The sequence below is a fragment of the Thunnus thynnus genome, chromosome 11, assembly GCF_963924715.1.
Source record: "Thunnus thynnus chromosome 11, fThuThy2.1, whole genome shotgun sequence".
Classification (NCBI taxonomy): domain Eukaryota; kingdom Metazoa; phylum Chordata; class Actinopteri; order Scombriformes; family Scombridae; genus Thunnus; species Thunnus thynnus.
This window is the reverse complement of record NC_089527.1, coordinates 28,622,782-28,648,675: the sequence shown is the minus strand read 5'-3', so window position 1 is coordinate 28,648,675 and position 25,894 is coordinate 28,622,782. Positions and strand designations below refer to the sequence as shown.

Below are 25,894 nucleotides of genomic sequence, written 5' to 3'. Positions count from 1 at the left end.
CAGGTTTATTTGAAATTGAAGCCTCGGAAACCTGAGGGCCAATTCTTAATTTGGCGTTGAGTGGTCACACTTTGATCCCATTTCTTTAACTGACAGGGAAGCATTGTGGAGCTGGGCTGCAGCACCAGTGTTTGGCAGGGATGGGATTTAGTGAGAAGCTTTGTAGTTAACCATGGTCACATCGTCCTGGGAGCCTCTCTCAGTCTGTCTTTCTCTGTCTCCATCTCCCTTTCTCTGATTCTATTTTCCACTCTCTTGTTCTTGTTTCTCTTTTTGTGAGCAGCGTCTCTTCTTGTGCTTCAGTCACTAAAAACTTTGTCATGCAAGCCAATTCACACAAGTGTCTCTTACTCTTTCTCTGGTTTTCAAAAGATCTTGTCACCATTGCAGCACTTCAGAGAAGACAAATGAGAGTGAGGCACACTCTCAATGTGCACTACTGACCTGTGCCACGCACTTTCTCTCTTACACACAAGCACGCATGTAGACCAACATTAGTCCCGTGTGTTGTTACAAGCGGCTAAACACCAAAGACACTCGCTTCTTTATTCTTTCAATTGTTTCAATTTGCAATGTCAAAAATGACTGAATGACTGAAATGACTAGTTTCACCATCCCTCCTGTTATCCTTCCCATTCATCTCATCTTCATCCCCACTTCCTTACTTCATTCACTGCTTTCCGGGGGTTATCGGATAATATGTAGGAAGAAATGCTGCAACAATCCCATCTCGAGAGCTACAGAGATTATTAGTGAAGCTCCAATCAAGATTTTAGGAATGATAGCAATCATCAATCTAAAATCAGCTGAGCCAGCTAATGATCAGCTGTCAAAAACCAATTTGGATCCTTCATACATGTGTCAACGCCACTACTTCCGACTAATGTCAAAGAGCCATCCATGCAGTTTCCTTCCTTCATACTAGTTGTAACTCATTACAAAAGTCATTTTACAAGTAGCAGTGATTCATTACATCGTGCTCTAACCCGTTACGCCTTGCTAAAACGGCAATTACCTCCAGAATTCTAGATAGGTTTCTCTACGCTGCATGTCTCCTTGAGCGATTGCAGAGCACCTTTCAAATCAAATGGTATCACAAACAGACATGTCTTCATGTCTTTCACACACAGTAAAACTGCCGACCAAGATGAAGCTTTGCAACAGTAACACAGCACAACACTGGTTGCGTGTTCAAGTCCGTTTTTATTTAGAAAACAACTTCAACTAGTTTCAATTAGCTCATTGCAAACTCTCACAAACCTGCACCTTTCACCAGGCAGCTTGAGATTCTACCTGTCTGCCTTCATTTAAAGTAGCAGTAACGTCAACTTTATCCAAACTGAAATTATAACATTTAAACCTTACAGTTAGAGGATGTTGAAGCCCTCAGTTTCAATGCTCCTTCTTGGACTTTTGGTGCTGAGGTTGCATGGTGAGGCTTGCTGAAGAACTGTTTATTCTATATATAGCTAGATGACAGTAGAGCGAATGTAGGGAACATTAAACTGGTTTAATCAATATATGGCTCCACTGATACCACACATTGTGTCAAGCCTGGACATGCCATCTTATTAAGTCAGGAAATCCTGCTAAATCGTCTGAATTGTCCTTGTGTTGATACGTTTCATGTGAGTCATATTAAAGATTTTTTCCTTCATTCTGACATTCTTGTTCTTACATTTATTTTCATAAACTTTAGAAGACCATAAATCCTCACAACCTAATGCAAAGTCTTAATGGTTGCCATTTTCAATCATATTGTTTAATTAATAAAACTATGTCACAGCAGAGAGAAAAAAAAAATCTATTCAGGGCAGATCTGCATGCAAGTATGCATAAGAATCTTTTAAATCTTTTTGATCTTCTGCTGTATTAATATGACTGCTGCTGGGAACTGCAGGTGTTCAAAAGATGATCAAAATAGATCAGAAAAAATGTTTTGTTGACATCATTGAAATAGCAGAAGAGTTTCAGTTTAATCACCCAAACATCTATAGCTAGTCTGATTAATTCCATATTGTTATTGCCCATAAATCTCAACCAATCAAACACCCCTACTGTCTATTCCAGTGTTGCTGCAGTTCTGCCTGACCTCCTGAAAGTCATGAGCTCCCATGGTTTTCAAAAGTATAAATCTGAACCACCCAATACATTTTCCACAATCAAACACCCCTACTGTCTAATCGAGTGTTGCTGCGGTTTTGCCTGACCTCCTGAAAGACCTAAGCGCCCATGGTTTACAAAAGTACATCTTCTGTATGATGATTATTGCAGAAAGGCACAATGTTTGATATAATTGCAACTGCAGACTAATTGCAGAGATTTAAAGCCAAGTTCGGCGTCATCTGGATGGCTCAGAATCCTCAGAGCCTTCCCATAGTGCAGTGCTGCAACACATCATCATTCACTGTCAATTCAGAGAGAATGACAGCATATCTACAGGAGTTTCCTGTCAAGACATAAATATACGGCGCTGCACTGGGTACTCGCAAAGTAGAACAGCTGACGGTTGTGGAATTAAAGGGGTGGCTGTGTTTCCAAAACACTACATGTGACAGAAGTTGTCCAAAAGGTGAATATTGTAAACAAAATATGAGATTCCCTTTTAATTTATCTGGTCAGTCAAAGACATTTTTAGTGAAACTGGAAGTCCTCAGGGTGCATTCTGGGAAAGGTTTGTAGGGCTGAAAGTAAACAAGATGATGATGTCGAACTGTCATTATAAAATTTTGCCACAGTTGTGTTAGAAAAAAGGAGAAAAAAAAATGTAGTAGCACAACTAAATGTCCCGTTATCTCTCTTAAGACTCTGTTTTACTTATTCTATATGAGGATGATTCTGAAAGAGAAGCTACAATATTGCTGATATAATTACTACACATACAGTAACAAGCAGCACACCCACACATTGCAGTTCTCTTTGATTCTTCTTATATTCTATTTGAGCGGGAATACAAAGAGCAATTTTCCACCAACAATTTCCAATTAAACAAATCCTCTGTGTCAGTATCTTTTGTGTTCATGTATTATCTTCATATAGAATCTATTTTTCAGTACCTTATATGCTGATGTAACATAGCTTTTTTTTTTCCCCCCAAATGGACTGACATTTGGTATCTCTGGTGAGTGGAGTGTGTGTGGCACGACCTTCTGACTAACCACAGATAATGAACTGAGACATGCCCACACAACACAGGCAGTTATCAGTAAAGATGACCTCACGGATGTTGCAGTACTGACTGACGCTTACTCTGCTCTGTTCTGTTGTGGGTCATTCTCTACTTCATTGCTTCTGTGATGATAATGTAAGACAATAAAGCAAAACGTACAGGCCGTGCACATTAACTGATGTTTTAACATTTGTGTGAAAATACATTTTATACGGAATGTACAAATCTGTACAAATCCAACAAATAAAACAAGATGTTGCTGTATCATGTTCCCATTTGTATGTGCAAATAAAGTTAAGTCAATATAAACAACAAGGCTCTGCTTCAATATGCTGTATGTATAATATCAACCTAATAAAAATAAGAAAGATATATCGGCTGATGTTTATTTTTTGACAGAAATACATAGCAAATATTTTTAGGATCCTTTGTAATTGGCTAGTTCCCCTTTATAGACAAAAACAAATGATATGATAGGTATTTATTGGGCTAAATTAATGTTTGATTATTACAGTGACTTATATTTTTATGTATTAATTTATCCAGTTTAGCTCTTTCTGTTTCTATCTATACAATACAAACTACAGGAAAGCATTTTCCAACCACTTTTTATGTCAACAGATTAAAAAAAAAGCCACTTATAAACATGCCATCTTTAATGATGCGGTAAACAGTGACTGAAAGTAAACGCAGCTGAAACAAGACAAAAACAAGAGGGAGGGAGGCATCAGCTTTCATTTACTTGTCTCAATGTTGACACGTTATTTCTAGTATTTTTCCACCTAATAATCCCTCTAATATCAGCAGTTCCAGCCAGCTGCTTTGGAATGTGATGATCGGACATTAGTTAAGAGGATTATTAGTTCCAAAAAGGTGCTTTTCCTCGGCTTTCAATTTAGGAAAGAAACTATGATTTCTCCAGTGAAAATCAGGCATATTTCCTGCATATTAACTGTACTAACACATACTGACACGCAAGTTGCAAATGTATTAACCATTATGTCAGTTGGGCAGAATGAGAACAATGCTAAATGTTAATGGCTCATTAGATATAGTCACTCTATTTCACATTATTTTCCAGGGATGTCCCACATCCAGTCCCAAAATCATCCCTTTCTAGAGCAGAAACATAAAAAAAAAAACTAATGAGCTTCCTGTTAGCCATCAAATAACCATGTCATCATTTTGGTCTTGGATCAGCTCCCTCAGAGTCAACAAGTAATCTAAGAACCAGCAGAGAAAAGGCTGATGTCTGTGCTGCCTGTCCATGTGGGTGTTGTGAAAAAGATGGTAAAATTGCAAGTGAAATGCAGAGAGATAACTAGTACTCATTTGAAGGTAGTTGTCTTAGAAAATTACAGTCGGTTAGTTAACTGGATTATTTTGGGGTTTAACATTTTATGCTGAGGCCCGTTGACAAGAAGCTTACTTTTTGCCTGGTGTGTGTTTGAGAGAGGAAAGAGATCCTCTTTTTGTAGGTCACAAATAAAAGTCAGTGCCCTGCTGTTCTTATACAGAATAATACATTATGAACAACAACATGAAAGCCCCACATCACAGCAACCCAACTTTATACAAAAACAGCCATAAACACAAAAGAAAAGACACATTATTATTTCTACTTTCCTCTGGAAACACTTCCTGGTAAATCTTCAAATGTGTTTTTTGTGTCATTAACTGAGGCATCAGTGATCTTCTTTTTTCAAACCAAACAGGATTTGGTTGCTTGCCAACACGACTGTTGAGCTCATTTGAACCCTGGCAAAGGCTACTGCAGCCCAAACATACTGCTTTCTGTACTACACAAGTTTATGTCCATTTTAATACAAACACAGCAGAATCATCACATAAAAATGACATCGTATAGAGAACTGGACTGGATCCAAAACTATTTTATCATTCTGGCTTAGGGTTAAATTTCAAAAAAGGTGCCTTTCACTCTTTCACTCTTTCCATTCTCGTGCCAATTTGATACTCTAGTTTTGGTTCTGATGTCAGATGTATACCCTTTTTCATTCCTTACTTTGCTGACACAAATGCTCTTTGTTTTCATTTCCAAATATAGTGTAAGTCAAGCTTACAAAGCGCATCAATGCATAAAATAAACACAATTGTGATTTCAATCAGGTGATATCTGGAAAGAATAGCAAGACTTTGAGTCTCACTAAGCATTCCATGCACAGCTTTGATGTGCAGTGCAACGGACACAAATGGGTCAGTATTATACTTTCATATCCAAGAGGTGTCAAACCATGTGTCATGCAGAACTGAGTGAGTGCGAGCTTTTATTTGAACTTAACACTCCAACAGGTGATTTTACTGATTAGTTCCTCCTGTCTGTTTGATGGAAGCCAATCAGTGAAACCAGAAGCTGTAGCCTTTGATTAAACAGAGAGGATGACAACCTGTAGTAGGGCCTGAAACATAAGCACGAGGAAAAACCCTGGTTCACAAACTCACTCGCACCAAGACATGCACTCTCACTAACACACACACACACACACACAGAGCTCTTCAGCCAATCTGAGAGGCTGCAGCTGTGTTCTACGGAGAGAACATCATCCTGATCGCATGAGAAAGAAGGAAACAAAACATGAAAGGGAAAGACAAGCAATGAGACACACAGGGTGCAGATCTGATAAAAAAAAGCAGCAGTGTTAATGAGGAGATTATGCTTGATGGAAGTCCACTCTGCATTCTTCAGGCTACTCGCTCTAATACCATCTGTACTAGATGAAATCTCATGACAACACACAAATTAATTGGGATGAGTCTTGGTGAAATTACTATGAACAAGGATCTGAAAGATAAAATTATAGTTGATATCTTATTCCACATGTAGTGATGTCCATTCTGAAGCCAGCATGATACGGAGTTATAATGTACATCGCAACAAGGACTGGTAAAATTAGCACCTGTATGCTGAAAGTTTTAACCTTAGCAATTATACTTTAACATTTCACTTCCGATGCAACACTGATTATACACAACAGGTACGATTTCTGTCAGTTAATTGGTCAAATCTATGCTGCTTGAATTATAAAGGCCAATATGTTTCTTTATGTGAAAGCTCAAACTCACACTTTATATTTTTATCTGACTCTGTATTGGTTTTTTAAAGTGTCTGTTTAGAGGGTCACATCTGAGGACAGTCACTAAAATTTAACATAAATAAATGTTTGACTAACAAATGGCAATTTATGAGCGTATGTTGACAATGTTGAAGATGGTACAAAGTAATTCACTGGCTGCAAGACGTGAATGCAGTGAACATCTCTACTACAAAATACAGTAAAGCAACATTAGGATGAGAAAAACGATGCCTATGCCAAAAAAACGATGCCTATGCCAAATCCTTGTTGCAGTTTGGAATTTATAGTATCCTGCCAGCCACTTGGGCAAGGAACCAGACATAATTTGGAGGGTCTGTACTCCCAAGTTACACAGGCAAAAAAAAAAAAAAAAAAAAAGGACAATGCATTTTTATAATTGACTAGCCCAGGGAGGAAAAATATGTTTCTTTTATGGTCTGCCCGATGAACTACAGTGAACTACAAACGTGGATGGTCCTCGCAGCTGTAGCGGTTTTTACGAGCTGTTCGACACGAAGAGGTCATGATGCGTCATGGCAGCAGTATGTAGTTTTTCATCTACTTTTTTGGGAAACACCAGGTGCCTTTTGATTTTCAGAGTGGAAGAAAAAATCGCAGCTGGACAGTCAAAGCTTCTGAATGTGGAAAATGCACTGCTATAGTTCGACTTTTTAAGCAATGGTGGTGAACCTGACAAAACTAAGATTGCAGTGATGTTAAATGTAGTCTTTAAGGCTGTATTTTAGAGTTCATGAAAACACAAACGCCAACATACGATCACACCCATAGCCTAGCTTAAGATGTAAGATTGAAAACAGTTCAACAGCAGTGATGAATGTATGAACAGACCATTTTATGTAGGTGATGTGCGCCGATCTGCCCTCCATGTGCTCTGAACAACAGAGGCTGTTATAAAATAGCTTTAGGCCTACAGATGTTGAATCTACAGACCAGTATGCATTTGTTTCATAAGCACCTTGGTATCCTTTTCAGGTTGAACTAGCTTATATGTGTGTGTGTGTATTTGTGTTTGTGTTTGGGCAAGGTGCACGTAGCATGGAGTCTCTTACACACCAAACAAAACCACACACCACCGGAGATTTACTTTGTGGCTGACAGGCGAATGAAGCGTGAAGACACAAATGATATCTAAGATCATACTAAATATGATAAATAAGTGCACTTTGATGTTGGCCCAGGCCTTAAATATGATCCGGCGGGCTGTGATGCTGATTTATGGCCGTATCAGAGCGCAAAAGCAAAGTTATGGCCCTGCAACGCTAACAATAACTGGCAAGGCAATAAGTGGTGAAACCAGGTTACTTGTGGTCACAGCACTAAACTCCATTATGAGAGGGAAAAGTGTGAAAAGGTTGTGCTTGTACATTTTTCTCTACATTTAGCTGTGTTTAAACCAGCCGTTCTCAACCAGTGGGCCTCAGAGCGCCATCTAGTGGGCTGCGGAGGCAGTGGTGCTGCCAAATGCTTAGATAAAAATTACATTTTTTATTTTGTTTGGTAATTTACAAAGCTAGTTATTATTCTATCTAAATGTGATAAAGAATTCACATAAATAAAAAACCTTAAACTAAAATAAATAATTTCAATGACCAGTTACATTTGAATATCACCATGCCAATCATGGCACATCATCAGGTAGACAAATGTGTTGCCACTGTTAGCTAGCTAACGTTCCCTCGGATGCAGTGACACATAATGGATCAGTTTTTCAAATGAAAAAGTGATGTGGGAGACAACCGTGCGCCAGTAAAAGCTGTGTGGTGAAGAATTATGACCACACACTTTGTGTTTATTGCTGTTTTGTTTAAAGTTCGGTTGCTGTAATGTGGGGCTTTCATACTGTTGTGTTAATACTTTATTATTCTGTATTGGAACAGCAGGGTACTGACTTTTCTTTGTGACCCACAAAAAGAGGATCTCTATGATTATGAATACATTAAATTTGGATTCATATTTATTGATTGATTGATTGTACTTATGGATATTAAAGACAATGAATCCAGGGGATAACATGTAAAAGTGAGAACATTTGTTTCCAACATGGTCCCTGATGTCAGAAAAACAGGACAGACACTAACACATAACATCCACAGAATCCTCTAGAACAATCAGCAACAAAAATCCAAAGACAACCTTTATATAAAAACAACAGATATGAACCTTCAATCCCTGTCCTAATATCTTTCCTTTTATTCACAATCAATATGTCCTGAAAGCATTTCACAAATAAAAACATGATGAAAAAACACAATATATGCACAGGACCTGCCTGTCATTATATAACTGGTCATCTAATTACAGAGATGAGCCCGGACTTGACCTCTAAAAGCCCTCTGGATTCTGACAGTTTGATGCTAAGTGGAAGGCTGTTCCACAGTAAGGTCCCTGCTGAGTATGGACCGTGACTATCTATGAGCCCAGCTAGTCAGGGGCAGCACCACTGATGATGTTATACATGTGCTTAGAGTTTCAGCTGTTCCTCCCTGAGCTGCACTGGAAACAAGGCCCACCTACATAAGTTCTGGAAGATACATTTAGTAAATAACGAATGATCTTATTTTGCATAACCTGGATCTTGTTCCTTAGTTTGGTTGTCAAGCCACTGTACCATGCAGGCCAGGCTCTGTATGTTGTAATGTCAAACTGCCTCATTCTGTGATACAGGAACTTAAGTTTACAGCCACTTTTGTATAGTACTGAGAGTGACTATTCCAGCACAATACCAAGGTATATTACACAAAGCTGTGATACAATTTTATTGCCATTGCATGTAACCTTCATTCTGTTTGCCTCTTGCAGCCTACGCTTAGTGCCATAGAGAACTGACTCAGTTTTGCCCAGGTGCAATGACAGCTTGCTGTCTATAAGCCAGTCTCTTACATTTTCTAACTCTCTGCTATGTGTGACCTCAATTTGGTGGATATCCTTCCCAGCAACCAGTAAGGAAGAGTCATCAGCATACAGTAAAAGTTTGCATTTTACTGTAGCTGGCATGTCCTAAAGGCAGGCAGTGTTGCTGAGCCAAAAGCACAGTGTTTTGACTACAGTGAAATCCTGTCAAATGAGGCACTAAAACCATCGAAGTTCCAGAGACACTTAAACACAAAGCACCCAGGATGTGTTGGGAAGCCAAAAGAATATTTCCTAAGGAAAAGGGATGGGCTTCAGACACAAAAGAAAGTCATCACAACATTAAAAAGTCAGTCATACACCACTTTGAAAGCTAGCTATATGGTTGCTGCTGTGTGATCGCAGAGGAGCTTATTTTGCCTAGGGAACGATTTGCCTATGTACGAGAGTCACTGTGGGAAGCAGCTGCAGCCAAACTCACTCAATACCACTCCAAAGACAACACGAGCAGAAGAATCGTTGACATGATCAGTGTTTCCCCTTGGTGGACTGCTTTGGGGCGGGGGGGTAACTCAAAACAATTCCATTATAACGTAGGGTGTTATACTGCTCGCACAGTGTGCGAGTGGAAATCATTAGTAGCCCACTGATACTAATGATCGTGTGAAACTTTAGCTGCGGTGCTACAGAATGAACATAAGGGAAAAACTGCATGAGTGATGACATCAAATGCCAACTTGTGGAGAGAATAAAGTCAAGCCCACACTTTGCCGTACAGCTGGACGAGTCGACTGACGTTAGCAATGCCGCTTTATTGTTTTTGTAAGATACTGCAGGGACTGTAATCTTCAAGAGGATCTACTGTTTTGCAAAGAGCTTCCCACCAGAACAACAGCAGATAATGTAATGCGCTGCCTTAATGATTACCTCACAGAAAAACGTCTTGATACGAAATACTGTGCAGATGTTTTGCTGCATCAATGACAGGAATACATTGTGTGGTGGTGTCAAACAGATCCAAGAGAAGGCACCAGACTTAAGTAAAGCAACAAAGCAGATGTCACCAGAACTGCATGAAGTCATGGACTTGGCAATGAAAACTTAACTATATTAAGAAAAATGCGCTCAACTCAAGGTGTTTTGCTGCTATCTGTGAAAGACTGGATGCAGATCATTTGCAGCTCTGGTGCCAGAGTGAAGTAAGGTGGATTTCATGTGTTTAATCGCCTTTTTGAACTGAGAAAAGAAGTGTACACATTTCTGAAAGAGTAGCACTCTCCTCATGCTGAGCATTACACTGATGGTAACTTCTGTGTAAAACTGACCTACTTATCAGATATATTTGACCAGTTAAATCTGCTCAATATATCAATTCAGGGGAAAAAAACAGCAGTTTTTTTGGTTTCAGACAAAATTGAGGGCTTCAAGAAAAAAACTTATTCTTTGGAACATGAGAGTCAAGGAGGGACGATCTGACATGTTTTCACTCCTAAGTGAAACTTCAGAAGCCCGTTCATGTCAACATATCCAGTGGTATAACCCACCATTTGACTAAATTGTCACGAAAGTTCCAAACTACTTCCCAGTAGCCCACAACATGGAAATCTTTAGATTTTGGACACTTTCTCTGTGGATCCTGTTCCAGAAGACATGGCTCCGTCCACTGTGTTGGAAAACGAACTGATGGAACTATCAGCAGACAGCAGCCTGAAGCTTCAGCTCACACAAGATGACCTTGCTTCATTCCGGATACTGGCTGCCAGTCAATATCCCTCACTGTCAAAACCAGCAATCAAATTTCTGTTGCCTTTCACCACCACCTATTTATGTGAGTCAGCGTTTTCCATTGTGACAGTCACAAAACTAGAAGGAAGGACCGAACTTAAAGCAACTTTGAATGCTATTCTGTGTGTCAGCCTCTCACCCATCCCACCATGACTTGATCTCATTATTTCCCAGAAGCAAGCCCGAGTGTCTCACTGAGGGCAAACACAATATTTATTTTGGTCATTACAGCTGACAGTGGCATAACACATTGTTACAGCCCAGTTTAGTTTCTCTCCTATTTTTCTAATGTTGTTTTTTTCTTATTTATTTGGGAAGGTGGTCCTTGCAATTTTTTAACAATCAGAAGTGGGCTTTAAGTTTCAAAAGGTTGGGAACCCCGGGGTTAAACTATACATCATTCATTTGTCGAGTGATTTTCATCAAAATACACAAACAAGCAAACGACATCATAGTGCACAAACTTACAACATGGCTCACCCCAGTCGGAAATTTAACCCCTAATCCCGAAAGTATGGTATGAATTCTACAGAAGCCGATGTTGTACCATACCAATCTATGCATCAGCATCATGGATGCACAGAAACTGCAGCAGCACGTTATCCAGAGTCATCAGCAATGGTTCCACTTGTCTCTTTTGATGGTGCTGCTCACTCTCAATAATCTTCACTGACAGTGGTGTCAAACTGCCTACTCCAGTAAAAGTGCCATCAGCTTCTATTTAAATAAATCTTTTAACTTTTTTTTCCAGTATCAAATGTCAAACTGCTCAAAGCCAGTTTTCTCAAATTGGTCACCTAATAGCAGGTAGACCGGGCTTCCACAGTGTCTTTCTGCCAGCAGCTAAGGTGTTGGGTGTCATGTCGGCAGACCCCGTATGATGTGATAGGTTAGACCTTTGTAGAGAGGTTTTGGGTTGAATAATTGAAGGGTTCAAGGGAGGGGGTGAGATGGGAACAGTCTTCACAGATGGTACTCTCAATCCCTCCAGACACAAGAGTCTCCTTCATTAGTTTTCAGATATCATTTTATGACAAAAGACAGGCAGGGGTAGAGAGGAATATTACATCTTGCATAGAAAAAGAGAAATTCATACTCACACAGATGCCCAGGCAAATCCACTCAGCCACTGGAAGAGCCATTTAGTAGATGATCTGATATTTACTGGACCGTAGGGCCAAATAATCACTCAGAAAACAGGATGTTGCCTTGAGTAGGAGTCGCATTCACTTGAGCATTTACTCAACTCTAAGAGGCTATTTTTTATTTTTTCCTATCAGTTGTTGAGACATTTGAAACAGAATCCTAAACTGGTATTCCATTGCTGCATCAAATCCCTGGCCTGTAAATGAAGTTGCACAGCAAAGAAAATCTTCATCAATTAAATCTTCTCAATGAAACTGCTTATTTTCCTCTGCTGGTGGAAAAGGTGTCCTGACAAAACTCAAGATTACACAACACTAACTGAAAACTGCATATCGACTAAAAAGCACTAGTTCACAGCCAAATACTGGTTAATTTTGGTGGCAGATGGTAAGCCTGTCGAACCTACTGGGCACTTTGGCCAGTACTCAGAATGACTGCTCGTTGCTCATGTTGTAATTTCCAAACCTGAACAGAGTAACACAGAATAGATCTTAACTTGGCTACTGTAAGTCAAAATGGACAAGCCTCTGTTGTGAGATGCAAGAATTAGCCTAATGTTATACTGCATTTGGATTTTCAGGCCAACTACAATGTAAGGATGGGTGATATGGTTGAAAATGAAATTATATTAACAAACGTATTTTCCAACATAGATCATAATCAATATACAATAATCCATGCAGTGATGTAATTCATCACTGTTATGCATCATACATAACTTCAACACCTGTAAAACTTTAATAACTCTAATTGATTCAAATTCCAATTTGTTCAGAATTACTCATTTCCACTGAATGTTGGCAAAAGATAATCACATCTAATTATCACCCGGCCCTACATGAAGGCAACAGAGAAAATGTTTCTTCACATGTGCTTGTCTTAAGTCATTCATCACCTGGTAGTGTAGATTTATGTTCTGTTCTGCAAGGTAGACTGCCTCTCTCGAAATACTATTTTTAGTCCACATTTATAACTAAATACCATGTATGATGTCCACATGTCTGATCATATCATAAGGATTCTTTCTGCCTTCCATATTGCTACTGTACCCGCCTGTGGCTATTCTGCTGCTGAAATGTCAGTGCCTCTGTCAACACGTACGCTCGCCCTCTTCACAAATGGAGCACTGCTCCTGGCTAGTCCTGTATTGTTTGAGTCAGAACAAAACCAAACCAGGGCAGGATCATTAATGGCCTCACGGTATGTTTGACAGGCCATTACACTAAAATGATTTCTAGCACTCCAGATAGTCACCCAAAGGTGTTCCACTTCATCTTGTAAGTGGTTGACTATAGGAGCGTAGCTGTCTATCCCTACCCACGGTATAAGTCCTTCTGTACACACTCATTATACACACAGTAGAAACTTTGGATCGTAGTTGATCCGACATTGACATTTAATATTTAAACACTGGACATCTTGAATGTTGTTTTCATTGAAGACCATGGGCAAAAGTTCCTTGCTGTAAGTGTTTTACAGAATATATGGAAAGCAAAGTTTTATTTGTAGGACTTTGTGTGCTAGACAGTTGAGCAAGAATGATAAAGACCTGCATCATCTCATGATATCTTAAAGCATAAGCAAAAAATTCAGGTTAGCCCATACATCTATGGATTGTTAGTGCTAGATGCCTCAGCTAAGTAGATTAAGGACATCAGGCTGAAAAATCAGTTTCAGCCATAACACATTTTCATCTGCTCCTGCTGTTTGTGTTTCGACAAGACACGAGCCTGATGACTGCAGACAGCTGCTAGTTCACGTTAGCTACCCGGCTACGTGGCAGGGACAGAATGCACAAAATAGAATCTGCATAGTGTTCAGTTGATTCTCGTGGCTTCACCTCTCATGACCAGATAACGCCTTGCCAACAAACACAAATCAAGAGCGTAGATCGGTGTGCAGTCATAGACTTTTTCAGTCTGTCCCTCTTGTATATGTTAGGGAGACACCCAGAGTCCAGAGTCCATTAACTGCCACATGTGTACATATAGTGCAACTAATTACTGTCCTGATTCAAAACACCTAATGCAGCAGCTACTTTCTTTCTTACTTTTTGACTTAACAAATATCTTACACATTATAATAATTACATTTTCACAATGTAGATACTTCAGACATTGTGCAAAAACAAAAAAATGGAATTGATTTGATATATTGCACAGCCCGGGTTTTTCCCAAATCAGTTCCCTTTGACGGATCCTTCTGATAGATAGAGTAAAGATATAGTAATTGAGTATGCATTAAGTAACAGGTATGACTTATGTAAAAGCAACTATATATCTGTAACTTCTGATTGAATAAGGGGACAGTGGCCTGCTAAACTGTCTTCACCAGGCTGACTGACAGCAGAAACTTACCGAACCAAAATAGTTTTCATGTCGGCTCCACGAGAAGAAATCAACAGTGTTTGTATTTATTGATTCATTGATTTTATTTCCGCACCAAGCGTAGCAAGTGAGGGGAATCTGCCTTTAGTGAAACAGGCAGCTCACAGGCAGACTGGAAGCCTTGATCAGTCAATGAGGATATCGTTAATAAGTTCAAAACACATACACAGCAGAATATTCGTGTGATTTAAATGGCTGTCTGTGCGGATTAAGCTTCACTAAACGCAACAGAAAGACTCTAAAAACTCTTTCTATGTGAATTGGCCGGTAGTGTGTGTGTGTGTGCGCCCCGGTGTTGGTGTGGACTGGGGAAGGCCTTTTAAATTACAATGTTACGATGGTGCGTATACTGCTCACGAAGGGCTCAGCGATCAATAACTGTCAGCCACTGGCGATGCCATCGTCCATGGATATTATCATTTTGCCTGCTGAGAAGCAGAGTGACAGCTGTCTCACGTGAATGGGTCCGACACAGGTCAAACACACATTTAGTAGACCCACGCTGTACACGCATCTGCTGTCTGAAAGGTATACGAGACTTCTGCCACCACTCCAAAAGAGAGAGACGCAGACAATATGGGTCTAACCAGTGGAAACGATCTCTGCACACACTCCTCGTACGCCTCCTCCTGCACGGAAAGTCAGATGGTGTTCAGACTTCAGTAAAAAATAGTTATGAATGAAGGTGGTTGGCATGGAATAGGATTATCCCAACTACTGTAAATGGTTTTTTTTCAAATGCACAAACCAAATAACATGATCCTCCATTATACTGGAATGGTTGCATTAATTACTATATATATATATATATATATATATATAAGTAGTGTTACAAACTGCAAGAGTTGCGGAATCCTTATAAAGACATAAGACCATAACACAAAAACGATGTTTACCTACTGAAGAACAATATAATGGTACAGGCCAGATGTGAGTAAAGCCATGTAGACCTTTACCTATATTGTCTGGCATTTTGAATTACTGTCAATATCTCAAAAATTCACCACAACAGATGGATTACTGTAAGGAAAATTTAATAATAACTTTTGCTCCCTCAAAAGCTTTTACAAGACTATTAACAGCATTGACTTGTGAACATAGAACTGGTTCTCTGTGAGGTTTTCTGTGACCAAATAAAGTAAAAGGTGAAATTATTACAAGCCTGTCTGTATTCCTGAGGGTCTCTTTAAATGCTACAGTGCCTCATTTTCCAGGGGCTGTTTGAACCCTGGTCCTCTGGAGCACACAAAAATGATTTGAGGAACAGCTGAGGCAGCCTTACCAAAAAAAAAAGTAACATCATTAGGGCTGGGAGATATAGCTGAAAAATTTATCATGATAAAACGTTTCATTTCAGTTAATATCAATATATTTTTTTAAATGACCAATTTTTAATACAGACCAGGAGAAAAAAAGTTGGCTTTCACCACTTTATTTTGAATTTAACCCACTAACTGCCATGCTGGCGAGCTGACCTGTCCTTTTTTAAAAATCAACAATTTCCTCAACGTCTGTACTCATTTTCTCACTCCGCGCCGTTTGCTTGTGCGTGTCACTTGTAGCACCCGTTCTCTATTATCAAGGGATGATAGGCTGTTTACAGGGTCCAAAGTAACATTTTTTCCCCACTAGCCTACTTGGCCAGTAGATAAGTTTTACTGGCCCCATGGACCCAGCAGCTAAAAAATGAAAATGAACTCCTTTTTTCCCATAATTTTGGTGATTTATGCATTGTATACATAATATGTACAACAGTGAAGTTCCCCTGCATCAACAAAGAATTACGTTTCAGTAACCCTGTCAAAATTGTAAAGAGCATTTGAGACACACGAACGCAGAGACGTTGTGTTTGAAATAACAATGCAAAGAGTCCCACAGCTGGCTGTCCAGTGTATATGAGCTAAGGACAAAAAGAGTTATTCAGAGCAGCAACGGAAACACAGAGCTACACACAGCAATTAAATTACGATTATGTTCATGGAACAGTAGCTCTACAAAAGCTGGTTACACAACACGCTACGTTAGCCAGGTACACGGCACAAATAAGATCCAACCGCAGCAGAATTTGGTGTAATAATGCGCTTATGTCCCACAGCAGCAGCATCATAGCCACACTCACAGCTGGTACGTCACCAGAAAACAACACAAGCTGAGGTGACTATCTAGTGCCAGTAACGTTACACACACCCACTATATTTTCTGTTATCTCCCAAAGCTAGCAGTCTAACATTAGCGGGCACATGAGCTACCTCTTCCTGCATTGGGAGAAGGCTCGAGCCGCCCACAGCGCTTCTAGGACTTCACTTACCCATGACGGGCCAGTGACTGGCCAATCAGCTTGCCCTGCATAAAGTTCTACTGGCCCCGGTCCATCGGTTATGTCGGACCCTGGTTTTGAACGTTCGGGGTTTGTCCACGCAACCAAACGTGCTTTCGTGGCAAGTTGCATTTAATGAAACTACTGATCCAGTTTCTTATTGCTATTGATGAAGTGTCTATCACTCGCCCAGGCCTAAACATCATGTCACATGAATGCTTTTTTGGTAAGGTTAAATGCATTTTTGAAACTTCAACTTTGCATAAAACTAATGTCAAGATATCTTCAAGCTATTTCTCTCCTTCTTTAAAACCTTAAATTGTCATCCAATGGATATTCCAGTTGCTGCTTCTTTCATCTTACATTAACAAGCCACTTTGGTCCATAACTCTTAAACTGGAGTCAAATGGGCCCATTAGTAATTTTTTTTAAGGGGTCACTAATCCATCCAAGTGGGACAATAAACAATACTGTGAATGCTGTACATCCAGTGATTGCTAAAAAATAATATAAAAATACAATTTTATTATGTATGAATATTAAACATACAGTAGGGTCCAAAAGTCTGAGAGTTTCTCAGTGGTTGTACATTAGAGATATAACTAATTTGGGTGAAAATCATTAGGGCTTAACCATGCCACTGACACATGTTTTATCAGTATTTTACTTGAAGTCAACTTACTGTAGTTCAGTCATTACATTCCAAAGTGCCATTATATCTAATGAAGACTGCTGTATAGTTCTCCACTTATGGATATAATGACAAACTGCCGGTAAATCACATCTGATGATTAAAGTCGAAGATATCAGATATCATCCAAATTGATTCTGCTGACAGCTCTCAGTCTCCACTTGGTTTGCTGAGCTAAAGTTATGTTAGCTAATGCTAGCTAACGTCACAGAGTGACAGAGCAAATTGCTAATCAACTCTGAGCATGTCCAGGGATCCTGATTATGGTGATTAAAAATATTAATGTGATGCACTTAAACCATTACTGTGGAGTTCTGGCTGTTGTTTGCCATCTGTTAGCATTAGCTACCCATCAGTGCTCGACCGCTCAACATGCAGAGGTTGCTAACACTACTTTATTGACTGACAGACTCATCATTCTGTTGGTAATTGTGAACAGCGATGGCATGCAATCCCTGCTTAGTTTTTATATATCAAAATGACAGAGTGCCATTTCACTCCCTAAAAAACATCTTTGGCCAAGCTTACAGACTGACAGTGGGTTGCAATCAGTTTTTACCAGATAAGAACCAACAGTTTCATTTTTCAGTTTGGCTATCTCACAAGATACATATTGGCACAGCATAAAACCTAAAAACAAGAAGAATTCTACCAGCTTTGATCCTGCTCTTGAACACTTCAGTGATCATGCTAGTAAATGAATATCTATACATATTTCAGTAAAGACATGTTCATTTATTTATGACTGTATAGGTTAAACTCCATGATACCTATGTCATTTATCCCATTGAGGTGAGCTTTAGCCACAACCTGCAATTAAAAAAAACATGGAAGCAAAGCTGAACAGGGGTTTTAATATGAGTCAATGAGCCAATTGAACATTATTCAGCTCATCACAGAGGAAGGAATACCTTCAGTTATCTGTTTCTGCACCCTGAGGAGGGTCTCTGTGCCAAAAACCAATTTGTACATCATTTAAACAAATCAGAATGTATTAGCCGATAACGATAAAAGCTTGCTCAAAATTTGCAGAGGACATTGACTGGGATCTACTGAAAACTGACATGTATCAAGTCAAAAACTGCAGCAACATGGTAGCGGACGACAGAAAGTGCCCAAAAATGCAACCTAGTCACGTTTTCCTCCAACTGCTCCTGTATTCCATCACAGAGTCACTTAACATCCCCGTTATAAACCGCCGCAGCAGGAGAACCATGAACATCTCCAAGCCTCCTACCTTCATGTTTCCATAAGCCCTTAACGGTCCGACCATGACACACGGCACCACTTGAGCCCAATTCTGTCTGCTACTGTCGCTGGACGACAATAATGACGTTATTTCAAGCAGGCAGTATCCCAGGCTTTTTCAGGATGGAAAAATGAAAAGGCTCCACAGGGGACAGGGAGGCGACACGCAATGGTCCCCACTGTGAAACTGTTTGAGAAATTGCTTTTAACACCTCACCCAGCACTCAGTAAAACTAATGACCTCCTGCACCAGCATGGAGGAGACCTTTCCTATAAAATTACCCTTTCCACCTACTGTTTGGCATTTTGTGCATTTTATTTTAGCCATAGGTCTCTTGTCATAACATAATGCAGATTTAAGTGCAGTATGATTCATATGTATATGAGTTATGCCATCCAAGTGGTATTTTTATTTTTAGAATTAGAAAGAAATCATTCTAATTTGTGATTATTCTGTGGGTAGGTAGTGCACCACTTATAAATAAATAGAGACTCTGACAACTCACTGAGCCTGACATTTAAAATGTAATGTAAGAATTGTATCCTTACTTTGGCGCCAAATGTTAACATTACAGCCAACTAGATGTTTGTGAAAAAAATACACCACATTAACTTAAGCATTACATTACAAAATAGCCTTCAGCACTGGTTTTCTGGCCTAAAAGCATGTATTGAAATGTCAATATGGTGGAATACCCTTGAAAGTAAATTTAGTCCGTTGAGAATAACGTCTGGTGGCAGGGCATGAAACATGTCCAGCACAGTGGATTCCAAATAGCAAAAGCCACTTAGAGTAGCCAAACATGAATTTGATTTAAGAGGGGGAAAAAACACGTCAAATTGATGGCTGGCGACCAGCCAAAGAGGGTGGACAAACCGAACGACAAAATGTAAAAGCTGCAGCCCAAATTTACCAGCGTTTGGCTCATGTGAGTCAGTCATTTCCGAGGCTGTTTAAGCAGTTACTAAAGTTTCTTAAACTGCCTGTGTGTTCTAGCTCATCAAGTTCACCCACTTCTACCCATGGGACAGTACGACAAGGTGATAAAATTTCTGTTGTACAAGAGCTTAACAAACGATTGCACCCAATGGAGACACAAAAGGTGAGAGTTTTCAACCCCAGCTGCACAAAAGGATGTAGAAAAAGAAGAGGGAAGACTTGGGAACACTTATGCTGACGTGTACCTAAATGTTCAGGAGAGTGTATCACTCTACAAACTTTGCCACATCCCTGGGTGTCACAATAGACAGAAGTCATGAGTGTCAGTTCACCTGCTTTTAATGGCCTAAAAGGAAATATGTATGATGTAAATTGGGTAAGGAACCAAAAATAAACAGAAACACTAGAACTTAAAAGATCTTAACTGTAAAAATAAGTTTTCTTAATCCTTCAGAAGAAGAAGGAAAAAACAGAGTCTCTTTAAGAAGTGACAGGGTTGTGTCACACACCAAACACGCTCAAAAAAAAATAACACTTTTGCTGGTTCTTACCTGTGTCTGTGCTCATCATGTGCTCCTTGTCCATGTATGACCACTTGTCCAGAGGCATGCTTGCCCTCTTTGGGTGAGTCAATGTGGGGGATGAGCACATCCTCCAAGCCTAGGTCAAAGCGCTTGTGCTTGGAATTGTCCGGGAGGAAAAAGAAGGCCCCGAAGCATAAGGTGATGAAGGCACTGAGAATGAGGAGGAGGATGAACTTCTCGGAGAGCCTCAACGTAGCCCTGTGGTGCGGGAAGGACGAGGCGCCCGGCGACAGAGTGGGTATCCTGCGGCCTGACAGCGGCAGGAGAGCCGGCGTCGTCATGTTTCTACTGCTGAACTGAACTTCACCTGGGGAAGCGTTGGGGGGAGGGGGGGGCAGAGTAGGGTGGGTTTACAAGTGCCACAGGTGGAGTTGTAGCAGCATGCACCGGCTGGTTGACTTTATTATCTCATCCCCGCGTTGGTAAGTCCAGAAACCAAAAAATGCCAAGGTCCCTCAGTGAAGGAGTGACTGGTCAGCAGGAAAATAGTCATGACGATTCTGGAAAAAGGGAAATTACAAACACTGAGTTAGCATCAAATAATGAGTTGGCAAGTTAACGCTTTGTTGTACAGGTTGCTTACTAGAGATTTACCACCATTTTAGAAAAATCTGATCTTTTCCTCCCTTCGTTTTAATCACCCTACCTCCACACAGACAGCCAGTATTCTCTGTGTTCTGTTAGCTGATGCTCTTTATAGTCTTTCCTTTAGTTGTCATTTCTCCACTATGGCAGCATGTCCCTTGTAACCACTAGCATCATCTCACCTGGCACTCTCTGACAGACTTCCACTGAGCCTAACAGCACAGAATTATAATCAAACACGTGGTGAAAACTCAAGAAACGGGCTATGTCATAAATCAAGTGATAGCTGAAATATCAGAGTAATAAACAATCCTCTCACATGCTGTGGGGAATATAGATGTCATGTCAGAGAATGAATCTCTCTGTCCCCCTCTCTCTCTCTCACACACACACATAGAAAACACATAATCCTGTGACCATGGGAAAAACGACAACATATTTTCTGCAGGCTTAAGGCATCAAGATGATGTGTAATATCTGTGAGACCATCACCAAACAGCTTCCCTTTGCACATACTGGTATCTCTGTCAGGACTTACATTACAGAATGAACCCCAGCTTTCTATTTAACTGTTTTACTGCATAGCATATAGCTTGCCATCAGACATCCTTTGCTTCCAACGGAGTCGACTGGAATGACAAATCCCAGTTGTGTGGCAGCCCTTTGCAAGAGGGGCAGGACATGCAAGCTAAATACACTGCATGCACGTATCACATCTGAACTTGAATCAATCAGGCAAATACCTCTGTAGCACGTAACGATTTTAAAGAGGCATACGCTTAATCAATTCCCATGTGACAGTTATATGTAGAGAGAAGATGTGGTGCAAATGTTTGGTTCCGCTCAGCAACTGCTTCAAGTGCTAATGTGAAGGATGGATGGAGAGTAGCCCCTTTAAAACACAAACATAAGCGTTCATGATAATCCCCGACGGGTCAAGCCAGCTAATGTTAGCAGAAATATTTATCTGAGCCTGTTTATTTAATCCAGTAGTTTTCCATCGGGTCTGTGTGGAGGTCTGATGTCTCCACGCAGAATACCAAGTTCATTCTCCGACAGTGCCAGTCTGGGTGAGGTGGTTAGCCGATACAAAATGCTAGCTAACAAGCGTACAGACGGCTACCTTACCCAGCTAGCTAACGTTGGTTGAAAAACGAACAGCGGAGAATGAACTGCCAGGCAATGCTTGAGCAGAAACATTGGATTAAAGAATAAAAAAGATTCCGACATACGCGTTTAGGCTCCCGTGGGTGGTAAAAGACTGCGCTTTGCAGCCGAGCAGATGCTAGCTATGTGGCTACGTTGCTAACGCGAGCTAGCTGGTTATCAACTGACAGAGGCGGTCGTCTCTTGTGTGAGGAGCCGCTCTGCTGCATCACCACCTTTCTCATTTGCTCGGTGAAAATCGACGCCAGTCAGGATTCCCGGTCCGTCTTTTCGAAGCAGTCGCTGTAGCAGGTGTCCTCATGTCCACGAATGATACACTGTCGTAACGTAACCCGCCCCGGGTTGCACCGTTCACCGTCAGTTCAGAGCCACATACTGCCGGAGTGAAGGATGATGAGCAGCCGCTCTGTCAGACTGCAGCGACGGACTGAACCGACTGGAGCTGCCGCTGCCGCCACCGCTGCTGCTCGTCGATCCAGCATCAACTACTCAGCCTGACCGCGTTAGGGACCGTATGACAATTTCATTTAGTAGAGATACTGTAAAAAAAAAAAAAAAAAAAAAAAAAGGATAAAAAGAATTCTAACATGGAAACTTTTACTTTTACTTTGCTTTGGGACCAATTTCCTCTCGAAGCTGTGATAGTAATTTGTAATGCTGGAATGCAGCTGTGCAATCCACAATTGGTGAGACATGGTGAGATGCATCATTCACCCGATTGTGCAAAATCCCAATTACACTTTGTTAGATTTTTTCAGGATGAAGTATTGCATTCCTAATTATATTTGAGTAAAAAGTACAGAATTATTATCAGCATTAACTTATATGAAATGATTATTACTGGCGCATTATGGTGTAAGTAGTATTTTAATATCGTATTTGGCCAAGTTTTTTTATAACCTTTAATTTTGAATTATGATCCCCATATTGTTTTTTTTAATCTTATTTTTCACAGTAGTGTTTTGCCACAGCATTAGGAGCATATGCCACATTGCTTTTCACTACACATATTGCTTGTGTAATCCTGTGAATCCTTGATCATAAGCACTGCATATAAAATCTCAGTGTATGTAAAATCTTAAATAATTAGTGACCATATAGGCTACCTTATGTCAAATAAATGTGAATTAAAAAGTACTTCTGAAAAGTGGTGGAATAGAAGTATAAAGTACTATGAAATGGAAATACTCATGTAAATTATAATTACCTTAAAATTGTGCTAAGCAAAGTACTTTAGTAATGTCACTTTAAACCACTGGAAATACTGACATCTGAAATACTGTTCATAACTACAGTCAAACTATTGATGTAGCGCAGAACTTCAGCCATTAATCAACAGAAAATGAATTGGCAACAGTTTGTATAGTTGTTTAATCATTCAAATACATTTTCAAGCAAAAATGCCAAATATTTGCTGGTTACAGCTTCTCGGTCGTGAGGATTTGCTTTGCTTTTCTCAGTTGTAAATCATTGTAAATTTAATATGGGTTTAAATTGGGTTTTGGCTGTTAGTTGGACAAAACAAGCAATTTAAAGAAATCACATTGGCTTCTGGGAAATTGTGATGGGTATTTGTTTACAATATACTGACATTTTATTGGCCAAATTAATTGTGAAAATAATTTGCAGATTAATAGATTGTGAAAAAAAATCGGTCAGTTGCAGGTCTAGTAGTGCCCCCCATAGACCAACTAGTGTAATTTTGACGGTGGTAGAATTGATCAATGACACAGTTCCCTTACGTTCTGTCAAAATCCAGTTAATGCCACCCATTATGATATTATGCATGACAGAGGGATGGATCAGGGTTGATCCAAAACCTAAAAGGAGCTGTGATTCCAGTATGCAGGTACTCCTTGTATTTCAATTTAATTGATTTTTTTTGTATCTAGTGCTTGTCCCACAGAGATTTTGTGGATTTGCACACTGCTATTCTAACTTGATTCAATTAATATTCAATACTTCCCTCAATTTCACTGTAAGAGAAAAAACACTCACAACAATGTCACTGTTATAAATAATTTGGAGATGATGTGTGAAAATGATGCACATCCCCTCCAAGACTGTCACTTGTTTTGACCTGAACTGTATAGTTTGTCCCCTTAGATGATAAATGGCTAAATCACTCATACTGCCAAGATCTGTGAAAATCCAATCACATTCATATTGTATGCAATGAGCGTCCGAGCAAACTAACAGGAGAGAAAAGATCCATAATCTTACCCATTTCATCCTGGGAGGCTACTAGATGGACTAAGAGGGGAAGATGGCGGTGTCAGATTTTGTTTACAGGCTTCACATTTGGCAGCACCACTGCTAATCCTTGAAACATTTTCTTTGCATGGATTTTCTGTAAATTATGAATCACTCAACTATATAGAGCAAAACAAGACAGCATAAAATAGAGAGGTCTTTGTTGCCATCATTAGACTAATAGGCATATCTCAGCACTTCCCTCTAACACGCTTAAAGAGATTTTATGGAGCAACAGAGTACAAAATGTCTTCTGGTACTTTCCTCAACCTTCTGAGCTCTTATTTGACTAAGCTCTAAAGATGAACACTGAGTTCACCGAGTTTCATTGTGCAGACGGCAATGAAAAGGTCATCTGAGAGCTGGTGACTCGTGAGTTAAAAGTCCAAACTGTATTCCTATAATAATTAAGTAAAGAGATGTAGATTATGTTTATATCCCCGAGGAGCAATTTGCTTAAGCAGGGTGAAATTATCTACAGTTAGTCAGTTAGTTAGTCCACCTCGTATTTAAATAGGTAGTCTTAGAGAGATCAGGATTCTTAAACAGATAAGGATTTTCTCTCAAACACACAGTAAACATACACAATGGGCAATTACGTCCAAAGCCAAGATGTGGACATAAAGTTATACAATCTTCAAACGATTTCACACATACTGTCATGGCCAGTTCACTCGTCATGTTCAATACCACTCAGCCTTTGAAAATACTTGTATTATGTCCTCTGTGGCTCTGAAGAAGCTTTGACTAGTGTGAGGAAAGGACCCTGATGATGTCATTGTGATGCGTTACAAACTGAGGATGAGGAGTTTGAAAGATGGGGCATTTACCTGGCAAGGCGGGTCTAATGAAAAGATGCTATGTGGTTGCATTATGGAAAATGTAGGATCCAGTGTTTTTGGAGCTTAACCCACACTAGGCACTAAAAGTGAAGATATCTCATCCTCTGCTGCATTGAGCCCCCCAACTTGGTGGAAGATCAATACAATATCACTGGAGCACCCCCTTTAAGTACAAGTGTTTTTTAAAGTCAAAAATAGTGCAAGGATTATAGTATTTAAAACTAATATAACCAAAGTCATAGTAAGCATGTTGTACATGTTGTAAAAAACTGTGTCCTCTGAGCAGGAAGAAAGCATAAAGATGTTTTTTTAAGTAGATCCTTGATAAATGCAGTTCCCCTCCCTCCATTAAAGAGAACCATCACATCCTTACATATAAGAGACATGAGGAGTGAAGACTTTACCACCAGGTTGAAGTGGAGGGCATGCGTATGCACTAGCAAATATCATCCACAGCCATGTATGGTCTTAAGACCTGCAGAGTGTAACCCTAGAATAATAATTAAAAAGATTATAATACAAATAATGATCAAAAAGGAAAATTAGACATCAGAGAGAGAAATTAAGCTGATGTCTTAATCCTGTTTTGGCAGTTACACGCAGAAGCACAGTGATCTGTTCACAACACTGCCTGGATCTATACATCATAAATGCTCCCCTCACAAAATTGAATAATCTTATCAAATGCACTCTGCTTTATCAAAAGCAACACAAGTTGTGTTGCTGGGAAGGACACAGTTTATCATATCAGCGAATGCTGAGAACTTTCTTTCCTTTTCTGGCCTTGACAATGAGTGCTCTGTCTTCTGTCTCAGCA

General features: G+C 39.8%; 1 protein-coding gene across 6 annotated transcripts in view; it reads right to left on the bottom strand.

Annotated features, from left to right (window-relative positions):
* man1a2 (mannosidase, alpha, class 1A, member 2) overlaps positions 1-22,511 on the bottom strand; it is a 147,617-nt gene extending 125,106 nt beyond the window's left edge. For 2 of the 6 annotated variants that reach the window (XR_010930680.1, XM_067604297.1), the window contains exons 1-2: positions 22,198-22,509; positions 20,198-20,730 (exon numbers count right to left, since the gene is read on the bottom strand). Coding sequence is in view for 5 of the 6 variants with exons in the window: in XM_067604297.1 (XP_067460398.1) it covers positions 20,198-20,511 (314 nt within the window). In the remaining variant the exon portion in view is untranslated. The other 4 variants (XM_067604299.1, XM_067604300.1, XM_067604301.1 and 1 more) reach the window with 4 other exon arrangements.
* Between the last annotated feature and the right edge of the window lie 3,383 nt (positions 22,512-25,894).